Genomic DNA, 21,307 nt, shown 5'->3' with positions numbered 1-21,307 from the left:
CTATAAAATATTTGGGACGAAAAAGAATGTATGAATGCACATGTAATAAAATTAAAATTGCAAAATATCCTAGTGTGATTATTAAACTGCAAAAGGCTGTGATTTAATTAAATAGATATATAATCTGCATGTGCTGTGCGCTTCAAAATGAATGTGTGTAATGAATTCAGCACAAATAACCTTTCAATAACCACAACATACATCATGAACGCTTGTGTGTTTTTTGCTTAAATATTACACCTGTTGGGCACAGAAAATGTCCTGGAAAATTGTGCCTTGAAAAGAGTGGGAACCCTGCAAAAACACATACAGTTCTAAAAAATAAACCTGGAAAGTAATTAAAGAGATTTAAAAACTAATTACAATCACATTGCTGTTATCTGAAATTAACATTGCCACCAGTGAAAACCAAATTATTTTTATCGAACATTAACATTTTTACTAGTTCTATTTCATTTTTTTGATCTCAAGAATGGACAGTTGCATTAGTAACCATGTAATTATTGATATCAAAAATGTCATTTTTACTGGTTAGAAGTGATTTGCTGATATGTGAAACTGGAAGTTCAACTAGTAATAAATAAAAAAAAAAAATTCTCCCCTTTTCTCCCCAATTTGGAATGCCCAATTCCCAATGCGCTCTAAGTCCTCGTTGTGACGTAGTGACTCGCCTCAATCCAGGTGGCGGGGGATGAATCCCAGTTGCCTCCGCGTCTGAGACCATCAATCCACGCAGCTTATCGTGTGGCTTGTTGAGGGCGTTAACGCGGAGACTTAGTGCGTGTGGAGGCCTCACGCTATTCTCCACGGCATCTGCGCACAACTCACCACACGCCCCACCGAGAGCGAGAACCACATTATAGCGACCATCTCGAGACTCCTGCGTTCTGTTATATGCCTTGCACTGCCTTTATTGATTTTAGCGCAAGACTGCGTTCGGCCTAAATGGCCCCTAAGCATTGCCTTTTTTTTAATTTATTTTTTTACTGATGACTTAACCTCTGCTGTGGCTCTCAAATATGGTCGTCATGATGATATAGATTGGTTCTCGAGTGTCTTGTAATCAAACATCATGGCATCACATCTGCACTATATTTGAAAGCTATCGTATGGAATCAGAAGACTATAACTATATAACAGGCACAGGCGCCGATTTATGTTTCTGCAGATGGGTGCCCTGATGACCAATCAGGGGCAGATTATGACTGGCAATCATGTCCTTCTTGTGTTATGTCTGTTTTATAGTTGTAATGTTAGGGCGCAGTGTCTGTTTCAAACATGTATATTAAGGAATGCAGACTGCCATGCCTACGTTACATTTGCCTTGTGCATTCGGTTAAGATTGTCTTTGGTGGTCAGATTAGTTCATTGCTGCTGTCCATTCCAGATGTTCTGAACTGTAGAAAGAGTGACGTAGTATAACTAGTAAATTGCAATCTTTCTTTTTCTTTTTGTTGTATGCCAAAACAAGCTCTTCTGGCACTATGGCTCATTGTATTATTTAATGCACATAAACATGCTCAGCTTTTTTATTTTTCATTTTATTAATCTTTTATTTGTGTGATATGAGCAATATTACTGTCCTGAATTTACTGTGACATAATTGTTTCTATTGACTGGTGGGTTCTAAGGCAACAATTTACATCTATAAAATTTCTGCAACATTACACTCACCCGTACAATGTGTATTTGGGCACAGCGTTTAATAATGTGTATTATAGACATTAACTGATCGATTGGAGTCATGTGGATTACTTTTATGCTGCCTAAATGTGACTTTTGGACCGTCAAACAGCCAGCGGCCTGATGGCACCCATTCGCTTTCATTGTATGGACAAACAGAGCTGAAATGTGCTTCTAAAAATCTTCACTTCAGTTCTGCTGAAGAAGGAAAGTCCTACACATCTGGGATGGTTTAAAGGTGAGTCAATCATGAGAGAATGATCATTTTTGGGTGAACTATCCCTTTAAGCTGTAGAATAGTAAAAAGTATTTACACATCTGAAAATGTGCACACTTCATACTTTAAGTGGAAATATCAATGTGGTGAAAATGTATCCCCAAGTACATGTTTTCGTAAAATACGCAAACAAGAATGAAATATAGCAGGAACACACACACACACACACACACACACACACACACACACACACAATATTGCACTAAAAGAAACATTGTTTTGTGTTTTATTTATTCTTCTCTAGTGTTTTATTTCTCAATCCACAATTTCATATTAGTTACTACTATGTTAGATCAGCTTCCCCTGACATCAATAGCAGTCAGCTACTGAAAAGATCAAACCCAGACCTTCCCTCCGTCTTTCCCCTTTCACTGGAAAAATGTGGAGGAACAAAATGCATGATGCACAAATCTTAGAAGAAAAACAAATGTGAACAGCACATCGCTGTTTGGAAATACTTTTATGCAAGTGGTACTTATTTCACAGTGTCAGTATATTTCAACAAAACAACATCAATGCACAGACACATACAAATAAACACAAATAAACAAACTATTGCCCTGATCCCTGTACACAGTTAGACCATCCTAAAGAGTCGCATCTACACTGATGCAGATGTATCGCTATGTAGGGAGTGATGGAGAGAAGGTACTGTGGTTTGATCTCTTGTTAGAAACACAACATGTCTATTTCTATCTGTACAACATTCAAGAAACACATTTTGTTTATGTTTTTTTTTTCTTCTGTTCACTGTTTTTTTGTTTGTTTTTTTGTCATTTTTCCATAAATCAAAAAGAACAATGGTAATAATAATTATGAGCAGAAGAGCTTGATTTCATCTCATCGGCATCAAAGAACATCATAGAAATTAAAATAACTTCTAAAAAGGCCTCACAGCTAGATAGTGTGTAAGCTTTCTGTGGTACATAAGCTAAAGGGAAGGTAAAAAGCTGGACACGAATGATGGAATGACGGTAGTTAGAATGAAATGAAAATGACCCCCACATCTGACATCTCAACAAAACGGAGAATCAGAGACAGAGAGTAAAGACAACAGTTTACCAAAGAACACAAAGAGATACAGTAGGGGCTAAGTGCTTTTGGTGAGCTTACAAAATTCTTGAGGAAGTGCTCAGGACAGAAGGCACAGTGGCTTGACTGTTATCTTAAACGAACACCACATCAGGGGCTAACAAATTCATAATGTATTTTACATACAAAACAAGAACACAATAATGCATGTTCAGCAAAGTAAGGCCAGCCTCTGCCAATAACTGGACGAAAGTGCCGCCTACCCAATATTGTCTAATGATACAAATGGGATGGAAATGATTGGGATCCAAAAGTCTGAGACCACATTGAAAATCCTTTTAATTTTTAAACCTAAAAAAAAAATGTAAACAAAAAAATGGCAAATGTACTACTTTGTACAACAGGTCAGATTTCCTTGCTTTCACAGAAGCACACAAAGATGATCTTTGTGAAATGATGCTTGGATAACAGGGATCATCAGGTTTTGCACTTGTGGAGTGTGTACCAACTCAGGAAGAGGAATATACCAAAGACCAAGACATTCTGCAATTCATTTTTCAATTAAACATTTCACTCAAATTGTTATGCTGATAATATGATTCCAAATCTTACCGAAGCATTTTCTCTAGTGGTCTCAGACATTCGTACTCCACTGTAGACAGACAAGGACGAGTAGATCAACCTTTCTATTATGTGCCAATTGAAATTCCACATAAAAATGCAACACGATTACATGAAATAAAATTTGGCAAGCAGTTCAGTCAAACTGACAATGCTGATATTGTGACACGTCTTGGACATGATCTCAGCATTAACTTATAAATATATTTTCAATCACTGAAATTGTAAGATCCTCAGACAACATTGATTGATTTGTTGATTAAAGAATATACACATTGTTCAAGGGATAGTAAATTGAACCGGAAAAAAAGTACATTTGGTCTACATTTAAAGACAAAACCAAAGCTAGTTTGGGAAGAAAAGAAACTTTGCACAGTGCTCTTAAGACATTCTAAAGCAGTCTTCTTTCATAATTATTATAATACTTATTACTATTCTCCATATGCCTTTTCCATTAACACTTCTTAAAAGGAGAACATATAGTTTTTTATTTCTTTTTTTGATCACTTTTCTTTACAAAAGCTACATATTTTCTACTGGGATGTCTGAATTTGTTAGTGTTTTTTTATTTTATTTTAATTTGTTAGATTTAAAAAGGTCTACTTATCTACAAAAAAATGACATATACTGAATATTTTTCTTTCTTTCTTTTTAGCAGAGACCAACTTTCCACCCTCTCTCTGATCGTTTGAGAGTCACAGATTTAACAGGAATAGGAATGATATATTGCTGAGTCTCCTTTTGTAGATTGTGATTTGTTTCAAACCCTGAAATTTACTTTCCAATGTAAAGGTGGTCCGGTTTCCACCTGAAAATCCTGGTGGTATTTGTAATGTAAACACTTACGTACAGCCTCCGTCAAATGGCCAGCTGTTCTACCATCGTTTCATTCACAGCAGACATAGTCACAAACTGCCACCATTGTGTTACAGAACTCTACGATCTAGTACAACTATACGCATATATACTGTATATATTTACTGTAACTATATTCCTGTGTTGTATGAATCTGCTAAAAACCATTTACATCAACAGGCACTGAGAGAAATAGCATATAGAAGAGGCAGACTCTCTGTTTCATATAATATCTGAAGAAGACCCATTGTTACAGACTGGCAGTGTGAATATCTGGTAATATAATCTTTACTCTGTCCAGTTTTTGTTAGAGGTGAAGTACCATTCAGTTATCACAGCATTCTGTTCAAAGTCTGGCAGGTGCATGGTAAGAAGTGTGGTCACTCCTTTGGTTTACCGAAGAAGTGCTATAAGATGACGTTCACATGAAAGTAGGACAAACCCTCTTACCAGCATAATAAGTGGCCCTTTTCTCCATTCAGCATTCTGTTCCCTTTTCTCTCAGCATTAATATATTGTAGTGATAGTGTAAGGATAGTGTCTCTTTTTTGCTTCTTTGTTCTCTCCGGATTGACATTCCAGGTTCATTTGGAAAAGAGGGCGAGAGTAACAGGGAATTTCAACTGAAATAGAACTTGGCAATTGCGATCACTGACAAGACAGGAGAAAGATGACAGTGATCAAAAAGGCCCCAATACTCTTTCACATGCACGCTTAAGGTACGGTCACATTTACCTTTGCACAGCGAAAATCTACAGGTGAAGTACAAAGTCATCTCAATGGGAATCCACAATATCTGGAATTTTCTGTTGGCGAAGAATTTGCCTACACGAAGTTCAAGTTTGGTGAACTTTTACACGTGAATTTCCATCACTGAGCAATAGGAAATTGCTTAGTTTGGCAGTGACCTCTACACCGTGCAAAAGTAAATGTGTCCACGCCTTTAGACTAGCATACGATATTTGATATCTCTGTGTGATTGCGAGTCTTTGTGAATGTAGAGGTAATTGATCACTAACCAAGGGGGACTAAAGTATGTATGATGGGAAAGGCTGTACTTTAAATACTTTTGAAGGTTATTATGACATACTGTTCAGTATGTTAGCATTGCAACTGTTTTGCCCTTGGTTGGAATGATATGAGGGACCCTGGACAACTCCCAAATATTTCTCTACGTTTTTTTATTCTTCCTTTCCTCCAGCTCCGAACACATCCATTCCCTCATTAAGTGTTATTTCCCCATGATACCATCCTCCTCCTTAGGCAGATCCTCGGCCGCGAGGTCTGGTGAAAGTAAGTAAGCACTTCCGCTCTGACGCTGGGGTAAATTTCCAAAGCTTCCATTTGCTTCCAGGTCATTCTCCTCCTCGTCCATCTCCTCATCTTCCTCATCCAGGTCCTCTCTCATTTTAATCCTCTTTTCTGTGGTTCCCACCAGTCCTTGGACCAGTTCAAAGTTGTTTTCTGTTTCCCTGTTCTCTGGGCTGACTCCATTCTCAGCTCTTGCCTTGGATGAGACCCAATCCTCAGGGGACATTATTCCATCCTCTACACTGAGGAACTTCCACAATGCCAGTGGGTCACGGTCTGGCCCAGGCAGGGTCAGTCTTGGAGAACGGTTGGCAGAACTGACAGGGGTGCCCCTCTTGCGGCGAGACTTGCTGGTATGATTAACCTGAAGGTGCATGGCCATCAGCTCAACAGAAGAGGTTCGGAAGGGACAGAAAACACATTGATTAAGGATGTCATTCCCTCCTTTAGAGCCCGCTAATGGCCCACCTCCAGGACTAGTTACTGGACCCTCATCTTGTAAAGGGCGACGGGAAAGGTCAAGTGGTTCAAAGCCTCCTTCCTGAGAACCACTGGAAGTGATCCCACTTGAAGTGTACCCATTTACACACACCATGCGACTTGTGGTAAGAGGTTTCCGTCGGGACACTTTGGGCATTTTGGGAGGTGGGGCCTCCCCTGTCCAATTTGCTTTCAGACCACCAGGGAAGAGTGCTCCCATCATCCCTGACAAGCTGTGATACTGACTCTCCAAGTCTGCTTCTCTCTGATGTCCAGACGAAGAGCCATCCTTCTCTGAAAGGCCTGCAGCCCATGACTGACCGTTCCTGGAAGAAGAAGCCTCTCTAGGAAGCCTCCCAAAAGAAGAGTGGGACATGGAGGGGAGCCGACGCTGTTTTTTGGCCCCTTCACGAGGAGAGCCAGTCAAACAGGGGAGGCCAGGTGAAGGGGAGTTGGGGGATGTTGCCATAGCATTCCTTTGCTCACGATGATGACGCTGTAGGTGGTACTTGAGAGAGCCAGACTGGGTGCCAGCATAATCACAGTGGGGGCATTTGTATGGTCTCTCCCCTAAGAGAAGGTATATATGGCACTTGTTAAGTATACAGATTTTTAGGGTACATTTTTTTCCTATACATTAGTATCAAACTAAAATGTAATTTTAATAGCAGACATTTGGCAAAGAATGACATTGCATTGTTAGGTAAAAGAGGTCATTAGAAAAAATGGCTGTGGAAAGTAATTACAGTGGCCCCAAAAAGTATCTGGACACATAGAGCACTGTTTCATAATCTTGGTCCTTGGGACCCATAGCACTATACATTTTTGTGCTGTCTCAAATGGCATGAGACCGTAGAGTGCCCCAGTTGTCATGTTAGGGTTCAAAAGGTTGTGCACGAGCCCCTCATTTGTGCCCTTCAACGAAGTCCACACAGATGCTGGCTCTGCAGCGATCTATGCTCAACAGTCCATGCTGCTAATCCTCTTAACCAATCACAGCAGACTGGAGTTTCATGCCGGAAAAAAATAATGTCGATGAGACGATATCAAGTGTGGATTATATACTGATTTTAAACGATGGATCACTTGTTTTTCTTGTGTATATAGAGTAACCCAAGTGTGATGTGTTTAATTGGTATTCAGTTTTCTAGAGATGGGATTACTCATTTTCAGTTTGAACTGAATAGTTTTTTTCTTGGGGAAGTTTTACGTTCATAAAAGAAAGTAATTTTAAACTAAACTTTAGTTGTTGTTTCAAAGAGGATTTTAGAATTATGAGTCCTACAATATTAATAAAACAGAGAAAAATTTCCTGCACACTGCAATGTCCCTTACATTTATTTAAATAGCAGTGTCCAGTGTAACATATATACTGTATATATATAGAGAGAGAGAGAGGCTACCTGTTGAAGTGTGGCTGTGTATATGAAATAATTAATTAAGCAAAACATTGAACTTCTAAGCACTTCTAAGCACCAGCCTGCAACCATCCAGGAGTGTAAGCTGTGTTAATTTGTTCTCTAAATTTGTTGTTGGTATATGTGTATATTGTTTTTACATGGTTCTAGATTCAGTTTTGTAATGCTTTATTGTTGTGTTGCTTGAAATTATTTAATAAAAACAAATATCCAGTGAGTTTAAAGTTTTTCCATTACCCTATCAATGGCAACTTTTTCTAATATATATATATATATATATATATATATATATATATATATATATATATATATATATATATATATATATATATATATATATTTTTTTTTTTTTACAAATTGTTGTTGGAAAAAGTTGCCATTGATAGGGTAAAGGAAAATACTTTAAACTCACACTTGGATCCAGTATTTGTTTTTATTAAATAATTAATAAACAAAAAAGCATTACAAAATGTAATCGCTGCAACACACACACATCGAGTACACATCAAAGTACCATACAAGTAGTACAGATAAATGGTGCACTATATTGCAATTCTTCTAAAACCATATTTGTGTGAGGAATAGGCCAAAATTATTTCAGTTGTTATTTGCTGAAATATTTTCATTTGCACTTGTGCAATGAAATTAATAGTGCACAAGGCTTTTCATTGTAAGGAAAAGAGCAGCTTAAACATTCTTCAGAACATCTCCTTTTGTGTTCCACAGAAAATAGAAAATCACATAGTTTCAAACAACATGAGGGAGTAAATGATGTCAGAATTCAGCAGAATTTACTCTGCTAGGGCTGCTAGGAACTTAAGGCGATCTGACGTCATACATCCACTAAAAACAGCTGGTTAAAAGTCATTGAAATAATGGCTAAGAAAAGCTAACTCTTCTGAGAAAAGGTCTAGCATAACCTGTTTGCAGCTGTAATTTGTTAGTCACTCTTTGAGGCCATTGCATGTGCAAATGTTGCAGTTACACAGAGTAATAGATAGATGGCAGTGTTTGTCACCATATGTAACATCAGGTGTGGTTCCCAGTGCAATACAGCTAAATTGGGGCATTCCATCTCTCATCAACCGTGAGAGCTCTTTTTTGTAGAGGACATTTTGTAGAAGAACCAGATAGGCAGCAAATGGCTTCAATCAAGCTAAACCAGAAGAATTATCATATAGGGGTATGATAAGAAATATAATGAATATAAATAACAGTCATAATTTAATAATAATACCCCACCACAGCAATAGTAATCATCATAATAATTTCTCTGAGATGTCACATACACAGTGTAAAGCTAAAATACTTCACACAAATGGACATAGAATGCAATATATAACATCTAAGATAACACAAAAATGCAGGTGTCTGTGGTGTCTGTATGTGCAGATGTTCTGTTCTTCTGGTGTATGTTTGTTGGCCTTACCGGTGTGAACACGAAGGTGCACTTTAAGGTGATGGGAAGACCGGAAGACTTTACCACAGTAGTGGCAATCCTTCATCCCTGTTCCCCGAATGCGCTCTCTAGGAGCTGAAGAACCTGAAGAGGATTGTCCCCTCAGACCATTCTGACCTGTGGATAATAGGTATAATGAATAAAAATCAGTTGCTACACTGTTTGACATATCTGAGAACAATCCTGCCTCTATGAAACATAGGGAGGACATGCTACAAAACTAACAGCAGTGAACTCTTTACAAAAAAAAAAAAAAAATTCATGCAGTGTAAAAGCATGTGAAGGATTGTACCAGATCAGAAATATTGTCCTAATAAAGTCAGCTCTTTTTGATTATGCTGGTTGATCCTTACCAGAGAGATGTGACAAGACAGAATGGAAGCTTCCAGCTGTCCCCACTCCTGATGGGAGTTGCTTTAATTCCTGCCTCCTGTCTTCATTGTCACTAACTCTGTGCCCCACTCCTCCTGTTACCTGAGCCTCACTGACTTGATTTATAATATCCTCCTCTCTTGATGTTTCCCCTCGAGCACTTTGACCTTTCTGTGGTTTCTGGACATGGACACGGGCATGAGCAACCACCTGCTGAAGGCTTCGGAACATCTTTCCGCAATCTGGACACTCCCAGGGTGCACTAGAGGCCTCCAGTTCATCTCTAGAACCCAGTCCACCTAGGTAGGTCCTCATTTGTTTGGCTTCTCCAGCGACTGTGCCTCGTGAAGAAGAAAGCTGATGGTGCGAGTGGGATCGCTGCTGCTGTTGGTTTTGATGTGCTGCTGCCAGACTGCGAGCAACCAGCTGCCACATTGCTGCCTGGTCTGCGCCTTCTGCTGTCTCACCTCCCCTTCCTCCTCCTCCTACTCCATTACCCATTTCTGCAACCTGTGCCACTGCCTGAAGGCGCTCCATGCAACTTCCATTGCTGTTGTCTTTGGGTAATCCCAGATAGCCCAATATAGATGATTTACTCGAGCCTGCAACACCACCATCTGACCTTTCTGTGCGACTTCCTGTGCCTCCACCACCTGCCATACTGCGAGCCAGAAGTAAGTTGGAATACAGGGCCCCCAGCACTTGTGTGCTTGCAGGACCTTTGGATTGATCAGATCCAGAAGGCCCCAGATTTCCCAAGCCAGCCTTGAGGCCTAGCTTATTGAGATGTACCTTCATGTGGTTCTTAAGAAACCAGGGTTCCTTGAAGCCGCGGCCACAGACCTGGCACTTGTGGTCCAATGAGTCCTTGTGCTTCCGCATGTGCCCCTTCAGAAACCAGGATTGAGTGAAACGCTGGCCGCATGTCTCACAGCGGAAAGCTGGAACGACCGGTGTTTGTGAGAGAGGCGTTTCTGGCGGTGCAGTTACAGGGTGAGAAGGGAAAACAGTTGCTGCTGCAGGATCTTCAGGTGGGTGGCTCTCCTGCAGATGGGAAGCCAGACTTTCTTCCTTACTGGCAGAGAAGGGGCACATCGTACATTTGTAGGGGTTGTGGAGGATCCGCACGTGACGTGCCAGCTCTGATGCTGTGCGGAACTTACCCTTACAAGCATGGCACCGGAAGGCAGAAGCAGCTGTGGAGGGGGTAGTGTCCTCCAAGTGGGCATGGCCAAGTGGAGAGAAGGAAGTAGAAATTGGTGATTCCTCTGTTAGGGGTGGAGTTAGTGCTGTGGTTCCTTCAAAGAGGAACTGAGGGCTGCTAGCAGTGTGAAGAGGTTCCTCTGGAACCATGTCTTCATCTATATTCTTTTGTAATAGCCCAGCTAATGGACTCTGTTTCAGACCAGGCTCTTTGCTGTTGAGATTCTGGATTAAACTATCACTCACATGGTTCAGTTTGTCATGTGTAGTTCGGTAAAGAGCTGAAACCCGACGGTCCCTGTCTAAACTGTGAGCTCGAGCATGCAGAGAAAGAATACTCTGGAAGCGAAACCTCTTTCCACACACATGGCATGGGAACCTTAGGGCAGGCCCAGAGGTGGTCCCTCCTGGCATAGCCATCCCTTCATTGTTGAAAAGCTGAAGATCCAGTTCATCACTGCAGGTGGTACTCTGACCAGAGGATATTGCCTGCTCCAGAACTCCAAAGCCAGGGAAAGGTGCTAATAGTGTGGTCGGAGGGCTGCCTTCTGATGAGGGACTGCGAAGTTCCAATTCACCAGGAAACAGCGCCACAGCTAGGGTGGGTGATGGGGGTGTTGACAACTCATCATCCTCTTCCTCATCTTGTAGGCTGGCACCAGGAAGGGGGCAGGGTGACACCGGGCCATAGAGTTCAGTTTGAGGGCTGGATGGGGTAGATTGAGGACTCTGGAGTAGGCCTTGGGGACTGTGGTCCAGGGAGGGCATTGAAGGAGGAGACATTGGGGGCTCACAGGAAAGAGCCAGCATACATTCTGGTGGGGAATCCATAGTCTGAGAGAGAAAGTAAGGAAAATAGAGAAAGTGATTAGATAAAAAGATAGATAAACCCATATAAGTAAAATGTACATAATGCCTCCCATCTTTAGACTGTGTGAACTCACCAGTGATGTGTCTATGGCATGCTTCACTTCCGTGACTGAGAGAGGGTGCGTTCTTTTGGTGGCAATCTGCCTGACCACCTCCAACAGTCCCCTGTCAAGCACAACCCAGAATAAAAATTAGCACACACGCGTTTGTTCCTGTGTACGGGGTCGAAGGGCAGAGCAGGACACAGACTTTCCCAAACAGGATGGGCGCGAGATGTTTAGACTTCCCCACACACCCTTCCTGCACATACACTTACAGTAACTGCTTAAATCAGAATAACAACATGCATACACCTTAAAACACAGACATAGATAGAACTGACCCCAACACCTTTATCCCATGCCTCACTCCCCAAACACATAATCCATTGACAGAGATAAACAATCCCATTAATGCACACATGCATACATTGCGCAAGTCTACAGGTTGTGGGAAGACAAGCCCAGGCACATGCTTCTTTTAGAAATGACAGTAAAAAGGATTTCATTGATGATTATGGCAAGACAATCTGCTGAACATCTGTAAGGGCGTCTGTATTCTTGAATATGTGTCACCAAGCTTGTGTTTGTGTGGGCGTTTATGTGGCTTTTTCTGTATTTACTTCTGTGAACAGACTGAACTGTGTGCCTATGTCTGCATTTGGATTTATGTACACAATCACGTGTTAGTGTATCAGTGTGTGTGAAAGCATGTGTATCTGTGACATAAGACTTGGACGAAATAGAGGCTAAAAGAGCCAGTTGACATTTTAGCTCTGCCGTGACTCACAAGGATATCAGACTGTATCAATCATACTGCCCCCCTCCCCTTCTTTCTTTCTTTCTTAATCCCACCATTATTGTCACTCGTTTCCCCTCTATCGTCTCTCCTCCATAGATTCTTATTCCACCCCCCTCTTTTCTCCCTCATGTCCTCCTCCCTCTGTTCTTCACTGATTTTCTTTCATTCTATCGTTCTCTGTCTCACTGCAGCGGTGCCAGTTGGCACAGTGCCAGGGAATGCTGATATCAGCTGGTAGATTGGGGCCTGCCAACATGGCGAAGAGAAAAGAAAGAGAAGAGGCAGACAGACAGACAGGCGAGAAAAAAGAAGAATGGGTTGGGAGGGAGGATAGTGGAAAGAAATAGCATAAAGAACACAAATATGCTCTGAATGAAGCATATTTGATGAGTAAATATTTCAAGAAGGGGGACAGAGTGTTCTGCACTGCAATAGAGGATCGAGCTATCAGTTTGGTCTGCTGGCATTATTATCATATGAATATCGTCATGGCAATGCACTGTTCCGCCTTGACAGATGCGTTCATGTCCGACCAACCCTGTCACACCACTAAAGCTTCTCCAAATTTGGATAGATGGAGAGAGTGATAAGGTGCTAGACAGAGGGGGGAGGTGAGACATGAAGGCAGCGAGTGATAAAACAGCATGCGCAAATAATGCATGTACACACACACACACACACACTCACTCACTCACTCAATATGGCACCTAGTCACTGGATGATTCATGCATGCTAAACACCTTTGTCTGAATGGCCACATGTAACACTCCCTGTACAAGCACACACACAAACATCCATGCACACACTTTTTGTGGCTTCATGTGACACATGCAGCCAAATATATAACTAATTCAGGCTTTGCATGTAATGGAATGAATATATATTTTACAATCAAAAGAAAGAGGAAAAATAGGCTACTGCCAACTGGAACGACTGTATGTAACATACTCGCTCAATTCAATTAGTTATTAAAATAATTTGTATACATTTTATACAACTGTCAGAAAGTCAGAATTTTCGGTAAACAATATGATAACAACTACCTTGTTGCATAGAAACATGTTACTATACCTACATTTTTGCTAAATGATTTTTACGTAGCTCATTGTACGTATCGCAGCAGTTTACTAGTGAATTAAACACTAGAGGCGCTACAACAATGACTTTTATGTACTGTACCAATGCTTTTTTCCTTTCTGCTCTGGTGTGCTGAGGAGCTAGTCTGCCTTGTTAAACAATGTACGTTTACTGTTAATGTTACTATACTGTTACGAATGTTGCCTACGATGCTTACATAACAAACAGCCTAAAATGTGACAGTACAGGTCGGGTCGGGTTTGGGCTTAAAATCTGATGGTACCGGTCAGGTAGAGTTGGGTCACACGGTCTCGGGTACAGTTTGGGTTCGGTTAATTTTAAGGCCCTTGTAGACCTCTACATTGCACTTGCAATGCAAAGGTACGAGTCCCGAAGGGCACGTGGGTTGACAAGTGAGCTGGAAGTGTCATAAAAGGTCGACTGATTCTTCTATTATCTAAGTGTCACTAATCAGTTTTATTGAACATTTATTACACAAGTACTTAAAATATGTTTGCATTTCCAATAATAATAACATTTACACTACACATCCTTATAAAAGCCAATTTAACTCAAACCTTTTATAAAATCTCTATGAGACTGAACTAGCACTTCTGTCATCTTTCACAAAACTGAGCTATTTTCCTTGCTGCATTTCTTATTCTGTAGCCTTGAGCACCTGAAATAATGTGTCACGCCTTTGGTGCGAGGACACACAGCATGGGCCTCCAACAGTGTAGCCATGTAATGTATCTAACGGCTAAGTAGAGATTGTTCATACATACACAGAGAGTTTAGACACATATGGCCTTCGAAATCTAGTATGAAAGAGCTTTTTCTTTGATAAGTGAAGAGAGAGATACCAGTTGCTCAGTGTATGAAGTGTGTGTGTGTGTGTGTGTGTAAGGCATGAACTGCACTTTACCTTTCTTGTATCTCTGGGAGGGTTTTCTAGGGTCTGCGTGTGTGTATGTGTGGAAGTCTGGTTTGTTGCAGACATACAACAAATCCCCGTAGACGAAATTCATTTCCTGTTTCTAACCTTGGCCTGAACTTAATCTCTCTTAACACCCCCCCATTCTCCCTGTTAGTCAAAATGTGCACAATCCACCCCCCCACAAACTTCCTTTTTTTTATAGTCAATATTCAAATGTCTCTATTTCCGCAACCTGTTCTCCTATTTTTAACCAAATTTGTTTATCTCTAAGATACTTGCTGAGATTTTAAAGAGCTAGTTCAAAGATGCTGAAATGAGAATCAGCATGCACATAACATTTCGATCCTCCCCGTTATACCCTAAAACTAGAGATGCTCTGATCAGGATTTTTACAGCCGAAACCGATTACCGATTTTCTTGTCATCTGATTGACCGATTCTGATCCCAGTTGGTTATAGGCAGGATTAAAGTAATCCACACGACTCCAGTGGTTAAATCTATGTCTTCTGAAGCAATATGAAAGGACTGGGTGAGAAACAGATCAATATTTAAGTCCATTTTTACTATAAATCTCTACTTTCTCCATCAATTACACATTCTTCTTCTTGTGTTTTTTGCGATTCGCATTCTTTGTGCATATCGCCACCTTCTGGGCAGGGGGTAGAATTTTTAGTAAAAGAGGGCTTAAATATTGATCTGTTTCTCACTCACACCTATTATATCACTTCTGAAGACATTGATTTAACCACTGGAGTCTTTTGAACCTTCAAAGGTCTGGTCACCATTCACGTGCATTGAAAGGACCTACAGAGCTGAGATATTCTTCTAAAAATCTTCATTTGTGTTCAGCAGAAGAAAGAAAGTCATACACATCTGGGACGGCACGAGGGTGAGAGAATTTTAATTTTTGGGTGAACTAACCCTTTTAACTGCTGAATCAAGTTCTGCCAGTTTTAATATGCAACCGTGATGACATGATAGTGACCATGTTTACATGCACGTAAGAAAGGTTTATTCCAGGGTTTTTGCAGAAAGCGGCATTTTGAAATGTAATGTAAACGAGAACGCCATTCTCTTTACATCATTTAAGGGATTAAGAGAAAGCGGTTTCTCCCGGAGAACCGCATTAGCTAACGCATTAGCGACGTTCTTATAGGTTTTTGAAGAACGTGCATGTGCGTTGAACAGACCCGATACCTAACATCATGGGATGGAGCCATACATCATATCAACAAGTCAACCCAGCGGAAAGAATTCAACATTTTTGGGAATACAGTGGGAAAAGCACATGCACTATTAAATATACCCATTTATAAACACCAATTTAAAATACCGACTCCTGTCCCTCACGTCCACATATATGCACTCAAGTACATTGGGGGAATCCCAGAGTTTGATGTAAGAGGGAAATCCCACTATTGCAGTACAATTATGCTGCAGGTCGCGATAGAAAGTTAAGGAAACAAACAGCAACAACTCTGGAACATCTGGAAATAAAGTGAAGCAACAGAGAATAAAACAGCAAGTCTTCCTTGGATCCCATGTTTGTTATTTACACAAGCGTCATGGGGAAATTACGTTGCTGTGGAGAAAGCTGATTACTGATTGAGCCGCATGTATACGGGAGTAAAGAGAAAGCTGCAAGCACAGTGCATGTAAATGGGAACGCCGTGGTCACACTAGGTGTTGTTTAGCGACTTGGGTGGTCAGTTTATTATTACGTTCGATTCATAGGAAGTGAATATCGGCCGATACCGATCAGTGGCCGATCGATTGGCGCATCCCTACCTAAAACAAATCTGTTATGACAGTCAAACTAAGGCCATGTCCAAACTAATTCATTTCGCTACGGTTACCACTCTCATCCATACTAGAATCCAACACTTTGGAAAACAATGACAGTAGGAAACTGAAAAGGAGGTTTCAAACTTAAAACGGATTAGTATGGATGTGGCCTAAATCAGTAGGAAAACAAAGAGTTAAAATGTATACGTTAAAAAAGCGTCTGCCAAATGCATAAATGTAAATGTAGATCTTCTAAAGAATAACATACTTATCAAATTCGTTCTCAATCAGAGGTGTGAATATGTTTTGTTTGTTTGTATTTTAAACCACCCAACGTCTGAACCAGTGAAATGAGCTGTAAGGTGTTTGGTACGTGCAACAAGTGCACAAAGGCAGTGTGCTGTGCAGCAGAAAGTCTGCCTTCTGGCATCAAAGCACAGGGAGTATGAACGATATCTGCATGAATACTGGAACGGGTCAGATTCTTCCAATATTCATCCAGACAAATAAATGCTTTACAATCTGAGTGAATGACTCTGGGATGTAGTGATGCCATGAGGCAGAAAACACTATCAAATGCATAAACATCCTGTTGTCACTTAAATAACTAGGAGAATAATCGTATTTCCTGCATGCAAGCTTATTCTTTAAGAGGGTGAAGTGTTAAATTAGAGAGAGTTTCACAGGTCCTAACTTAAAGTGGTCTTAAAAATTATTCTGACATGTTAGTCACACTTACAATGTCTGCACGTCATTGCATTAAATAACAAAACAGCAAAGCTCTACAAACAAATGATGCTTATAGCTTCATTTAACTTCATTTTTAAGATAACTGGTGTCAAGGAGATTTTTAGTGGTCAGTGCTCCTCAAGTTCACACAGGTGTCCCATAGCAGAGTTTAGTACAGGTGTAATTCATCGCTTTAACTATGGACATGTTCCACTACCGATGAGAACCAAAAAGTGTCACAATACTTTGTCTTAATTTTATCATGTAAAACCCTTTAAAACTGTGTTTGTGCTATAGTTTTATTTCAAATAAATGCCACTTGCTTTGGTATTTTGTGCCATCTAATGCCAATCCAATTCATTCATTCATACATTTTTATATGTGGCTTAAAGGGATAGTTCACCCAAAAATGACACTTCTCTCATCATTTACTCACCCTCATGCCATCCCAGAAACATGGCTTTCTTTCTTTTGCAGAACACAAATGAAGATTTTTAGAAGAATATTTCAGCTCTGTAGGTGCATATAATGCAAGTGAATGGTGATCAGAACTTTCAAGCTCCAAAAAGCACATAAAGGCAGCATAAAAGTAATCCATATGACTCCAGTGTTCAAATCCACATATTCCGAAGTAATCCAGTCGGTTTTGGGTGAGAACAGACCAAAATGCAACTCCTTTTTAACTGTAAGATTTCAAGCTCGATTATACTTCCTATCGATATCCAGAGCATGCGTCAAGCACTAGGAAGTGTAATCGAGCTTGAAATCATGATCACCAAGGAGACTGCAGATGTCAACATTTTAGTCTGTTCTCACCCAAAACAGACTGGATCGCTTCAGAAGGCATGGATTAAACAACTGGAGTCGTATGGATTACTTTTATGCTGCCTTTATGTGCTTTTTGGAGCTTCAAAGTTCTGGTCACCATTCACTTGCATTGAGATATTCTTCTAAAAATCTTCTTTTGTGTTCTGCTGAAGAAAGAAAGTCACACACATCTGGGATGGCACGAGGGGGAGTAAATGATGATGAGAAAATATTATACCCCCGTGCCAATGGCCAAAATCCTTTCACACGCAAGGTATTGCAATATATAAAGTTTCTTTTGACGGGGAGATGTATTTTAGGACATTAGATGACCCGTCCATCTCTTATCTGGAGAGGAATTTCCTCGTGTGCGTCAGTAACGCGCAACCATTTTCAGCTGCCTTCTCTCTCGCGGCCATCTCAATTAAAAAGCCACATTAATGAAATAAATAAACAAATGCGCGCACGTCGTAAAAACGCGCTGAACGCGCACAGTTAATCCACAGCATATAATCGCAGTTTAAAGAAGCAACAGCGTCGTTTTGAGCAAATCGGCGCAGTCGTGTAGTTTTTAAGACGGGATGTTGTGCGCCTCCGTGTCCCGCTCCATTTTCTTCCTGATTTTCTTTCAACAAAAGAGAAAGGGAGGGGAAAAGGACAAGCGATCAGGGTGCAGCTGAAAAGTGCCATCATGGGGCTTCGTCTTGCAATCCAGTGCCAATCTCGCCACCGTCATCACAAAACGAAACTTTACGCTTTCAAGGCCGTTTGCAAAACTAGCAGGCTTTACCTTGTTGAGCAGCGCGAGCGGTTTAAATGAGGAACGCGCATCTGTGAGGTGACGTTAGGACACGCCGAGTGTTTCTGTCCATCGCGAAGCTTTCGTGTCAACTTCAGAATCAGTGCGCTTTCTTTGCAATATGTGCCAAAACGATGCAACAGTTTTTCTCGAGTGTAAAACAAACGATGTATGTCCCAATGGATTGGCATCGAGATTAAGTTACAAATAAAGCAGCGATGCATTCAACTTCGTTCAGCAGTGCGTTAGTGCAGTAATGGTGAGCTAGTTCGATACAGACGCGGTGTGAGGCACTCGAAAAGTTCAAGCATGATCGGAGCATCGAGTTACTGTTACTTCAGGCCACTTTTTCACACTCAGAAAATATGCATGGCCTTTACAAACGAAAGGGTCTCGCATCTGTTCCACAGACCGGCACGAGACAAAAGTGATCAAGTGCGTACTGTATGTGCGGGAACATGCATGATGTGCACTTACAGAGACACACGAGACGCAAGTCAACATGTCCTGATGTGGAAGAAACGATGCGCGGTGTAACGGCGATGACCGCGGCATGCATTCTGTGTCAGTGGCTTTGCATTACCCGGATCAGCCCCCCAAAAAGTCGTCGTCGGATATTTGTTGTTTATGAAGGCAACAACAATCGCTCTCTCGATGTGTCTAAAACTGTCTACATGCTGCCAAACCCGCGACCAATGTGCATCCGTTTAATCGTTGAAAAAGAAGAGCAGATTAGGTCAATTATTGTCAATTAATCCGATATTTTGTGATGAAAGTAAGGCTGAATGTACTTACGGGAGAGGCGGCGAGGAGATTAATGACAACACACGTCATGATTACGTTTCACTTGAATTAAATACATTACGAGTTAGGGAAAAAAATGGAAATCGGGGGTAGTTGTATACAAGCATACGCCGATGCCCCCCTCCCTTCTGCCCTCTCTATCTTCTCCTCCCTCTTTTTTTTCTTCCAAAGATCCATTTATTGTGCAGTCGTGAGTGAGTGAATGAGAGAGAGGCGGAGGCTGCAGGTTGCAAATGTCATTCTAATCGCGCAGGCACCATTTTAACACGATCTATAGATTTGCGGGATAGACTTTGACACGCCGCGCGCGCCCCGGAGACAAAACAGTTCCGACACGAGAACTTACAAATCATGTTAGTGCCCTGAATGCCACACAAGCGTCTTTCTTCCCAAAAAGCGTTTGGGAAGAGCCTGACATTCAATGTTCACCAGAAAGCGCTTGTGGAGTTTAGCCTCAGTTTTCGAAGATAGTTGTGATTGTGTCTCGCGCGGGACGTCCCACGTGGGAGCTGCACAGGTGCGCGCGTGCGGTTCAACGTCCCTACTACTACTGCTATTGTACATCTACTCAAATAGTCGTTCTTTCTTTCTTCACCCAGACATCTATTTGATGTGTGTTTACATCTGGAAGAAGTATTTCCTATTGTGTTTATGTCTCAGATGTCAATTAGACATTCAGCAGATGTCTTTGAGACGTTTATATACAGTGCATTCAGAAAGTATTTTTGTGCATTTTTTACATTTTATGTTGCAGCCTTATGCTAGAAATATATTTTTTTCTCACATCAATCTTCACTCCATACCCCATAATGACAAAGCAAAAACCAGTTTTTTGATAACTTTGCAAATGTATTAAAAATTAAAAGCTGAAATATCACATTGACATAAGTATTCAGATCCTTTGCTATGACACTAGCTCAGGTGCATCCCATTTCTCTGGATCATCTTTGAGATGTTTCTACACTTTGACTGGGGTACACCTGTGGCAAATTCAATTGATTGGATATGATTTGGAAAGGCACACACCTGTCTATATTAGGTCTCACAGCTGAAAATGCATATCAGAGCAAAAACCAAGCCATGAGGTCAAAGGAGCTGCCTGCAGAGCTCAGAGACAGGATTCTGGGGAAGGCTACAAACAATTTCAGCTGCACTGAAGGTTCCCAAGAGCACAGTGGCCTCCATAATTCTTAAATGGAAGAATTTTGGAACAACCAGGACTCTTCCTAGAGCTGGCCGCCCGGCCAAACAGAGCAATCGAGGGAGAAGGTCCTTGGTAAGAGAGGTGACCATGAACCCGATGGTCCAAAAAACGCTCACAGTGAAATCGTAAGGATTTGTACCGCACTTGTATGAATTCGTACAACATTCACTACAGCTAATGACATTGCTGGACATCGTTTTCATCTTATACGTGACAATAACTTGCTTTCTGTCACAAATAACAGCTTTCTGTCATGTTTACACACTCTACTAATCAGTTAGGTTTAGATAAGGGGTTTGGGTAAGGGGATAATATGAATTAGCGTGTCATTAACACCTTGTGCGTGGAATTCGCACTTCCGCATTACATATCCGGGCATTTGTACGTGATGAAATCGTATGAATTCCTATAAACGAAACCGTACTAAATCATACGAAATAGCCAACTCGTACAATATGTACAAATTTTCGTGAGATCGGTTTGAAAGGTCACTCTGGTTGAGTTCCAGAGATCATGTGTGGAGATAGGAGAAACTTGCAGAAGGACAACCATCACTGCAACACTCCACCAATCTGGGCTTTATGGCAGAGTGGCCAGACGGAAGCCTCTCCTCAGTGCAAGACACATAAAGAAGCACCTAAAGGACTCTCAGACTGTGAGAAACAAGATTCTCTGGTCTGATAAAATGAGACTGTTTGGCCTTAATTCCAAACATCATGTCTAGAGGAAACCAGGCACCACTCA

General features: G+C 41.0%; 1 protein-coding gene across 3 annotated transcripts; it reads right to left on the bottom strand.

The window, feature by feature from the left end:
- Positions 1–2,172: 2,172 nt before the first annotated feature.
- Positions 2,173–19,468, bottom strand: LOC127455996 (zinc finger protein 219-like). 3 transcript variants are annotated; one of them, XM_051724262.1, is made up of 5 exons: positions 19,351–19,468; positions 11,656–11,746; positions 9,490–11,545; positions 9,107–9,253; positions 2,173–6,829 (listed from the first exon to the last, which is right to left on the bottom strand). In XM_051724262.1, the coding sequence occupies exons 3-5, from the start codon at positions 11,540–11,542 to the stop codon at positions 5,700–5,702; spliced, it is 3,330 nt and encodes a 1,109-aa protein (XP_051580222.1). In that variant the 5' UTR covers positions 11,543–11,545; positions 11,656–11,746; positions 19,351–19,468; the 3' UTR covers positions 2,173–5,699. The 3 variants fall into 3 exon arrangements, with proteins under 3 accessions (XP_051580222.1, XP_051580239.1, XP_051580231.1); XM_051724279.1 differs by lacking the exon at positions 19,351–19,468 and adding an exon at positions 19,033–19,079; XM_051724271.1 differs by lacking the exon at positions 19,351–19,468 and adding an exon at positions 14,424–14,558.
- Between the last annotated feature and the right edge of the window lie 1,839 nt (positions 19,469–21,307).

This window comes from Myxocyprinus asiaticus, chromosome 2 (genome assembly GCF_019703515.2).
Source record: "Myxocyprinus asiaticus isolate MX2 ecotype Aquarium Trade chromosome 2, UBuf_Myxa_2, whole genome shotgun sequence".
Classification (NCBI taxonomy): domain Eukaryota; kingdom Metazoa; phylum Chordata; class Actinopteri; order Cypriniformes; family Catostomidae; genus Myxocyprinus; species Myxocyprinus asiaticus.
The sequence above is the reverse complement of the archived record's forward strand: the minus strand, read 5'-3'. Positions and strand labels throughout refer to the sequence as shown.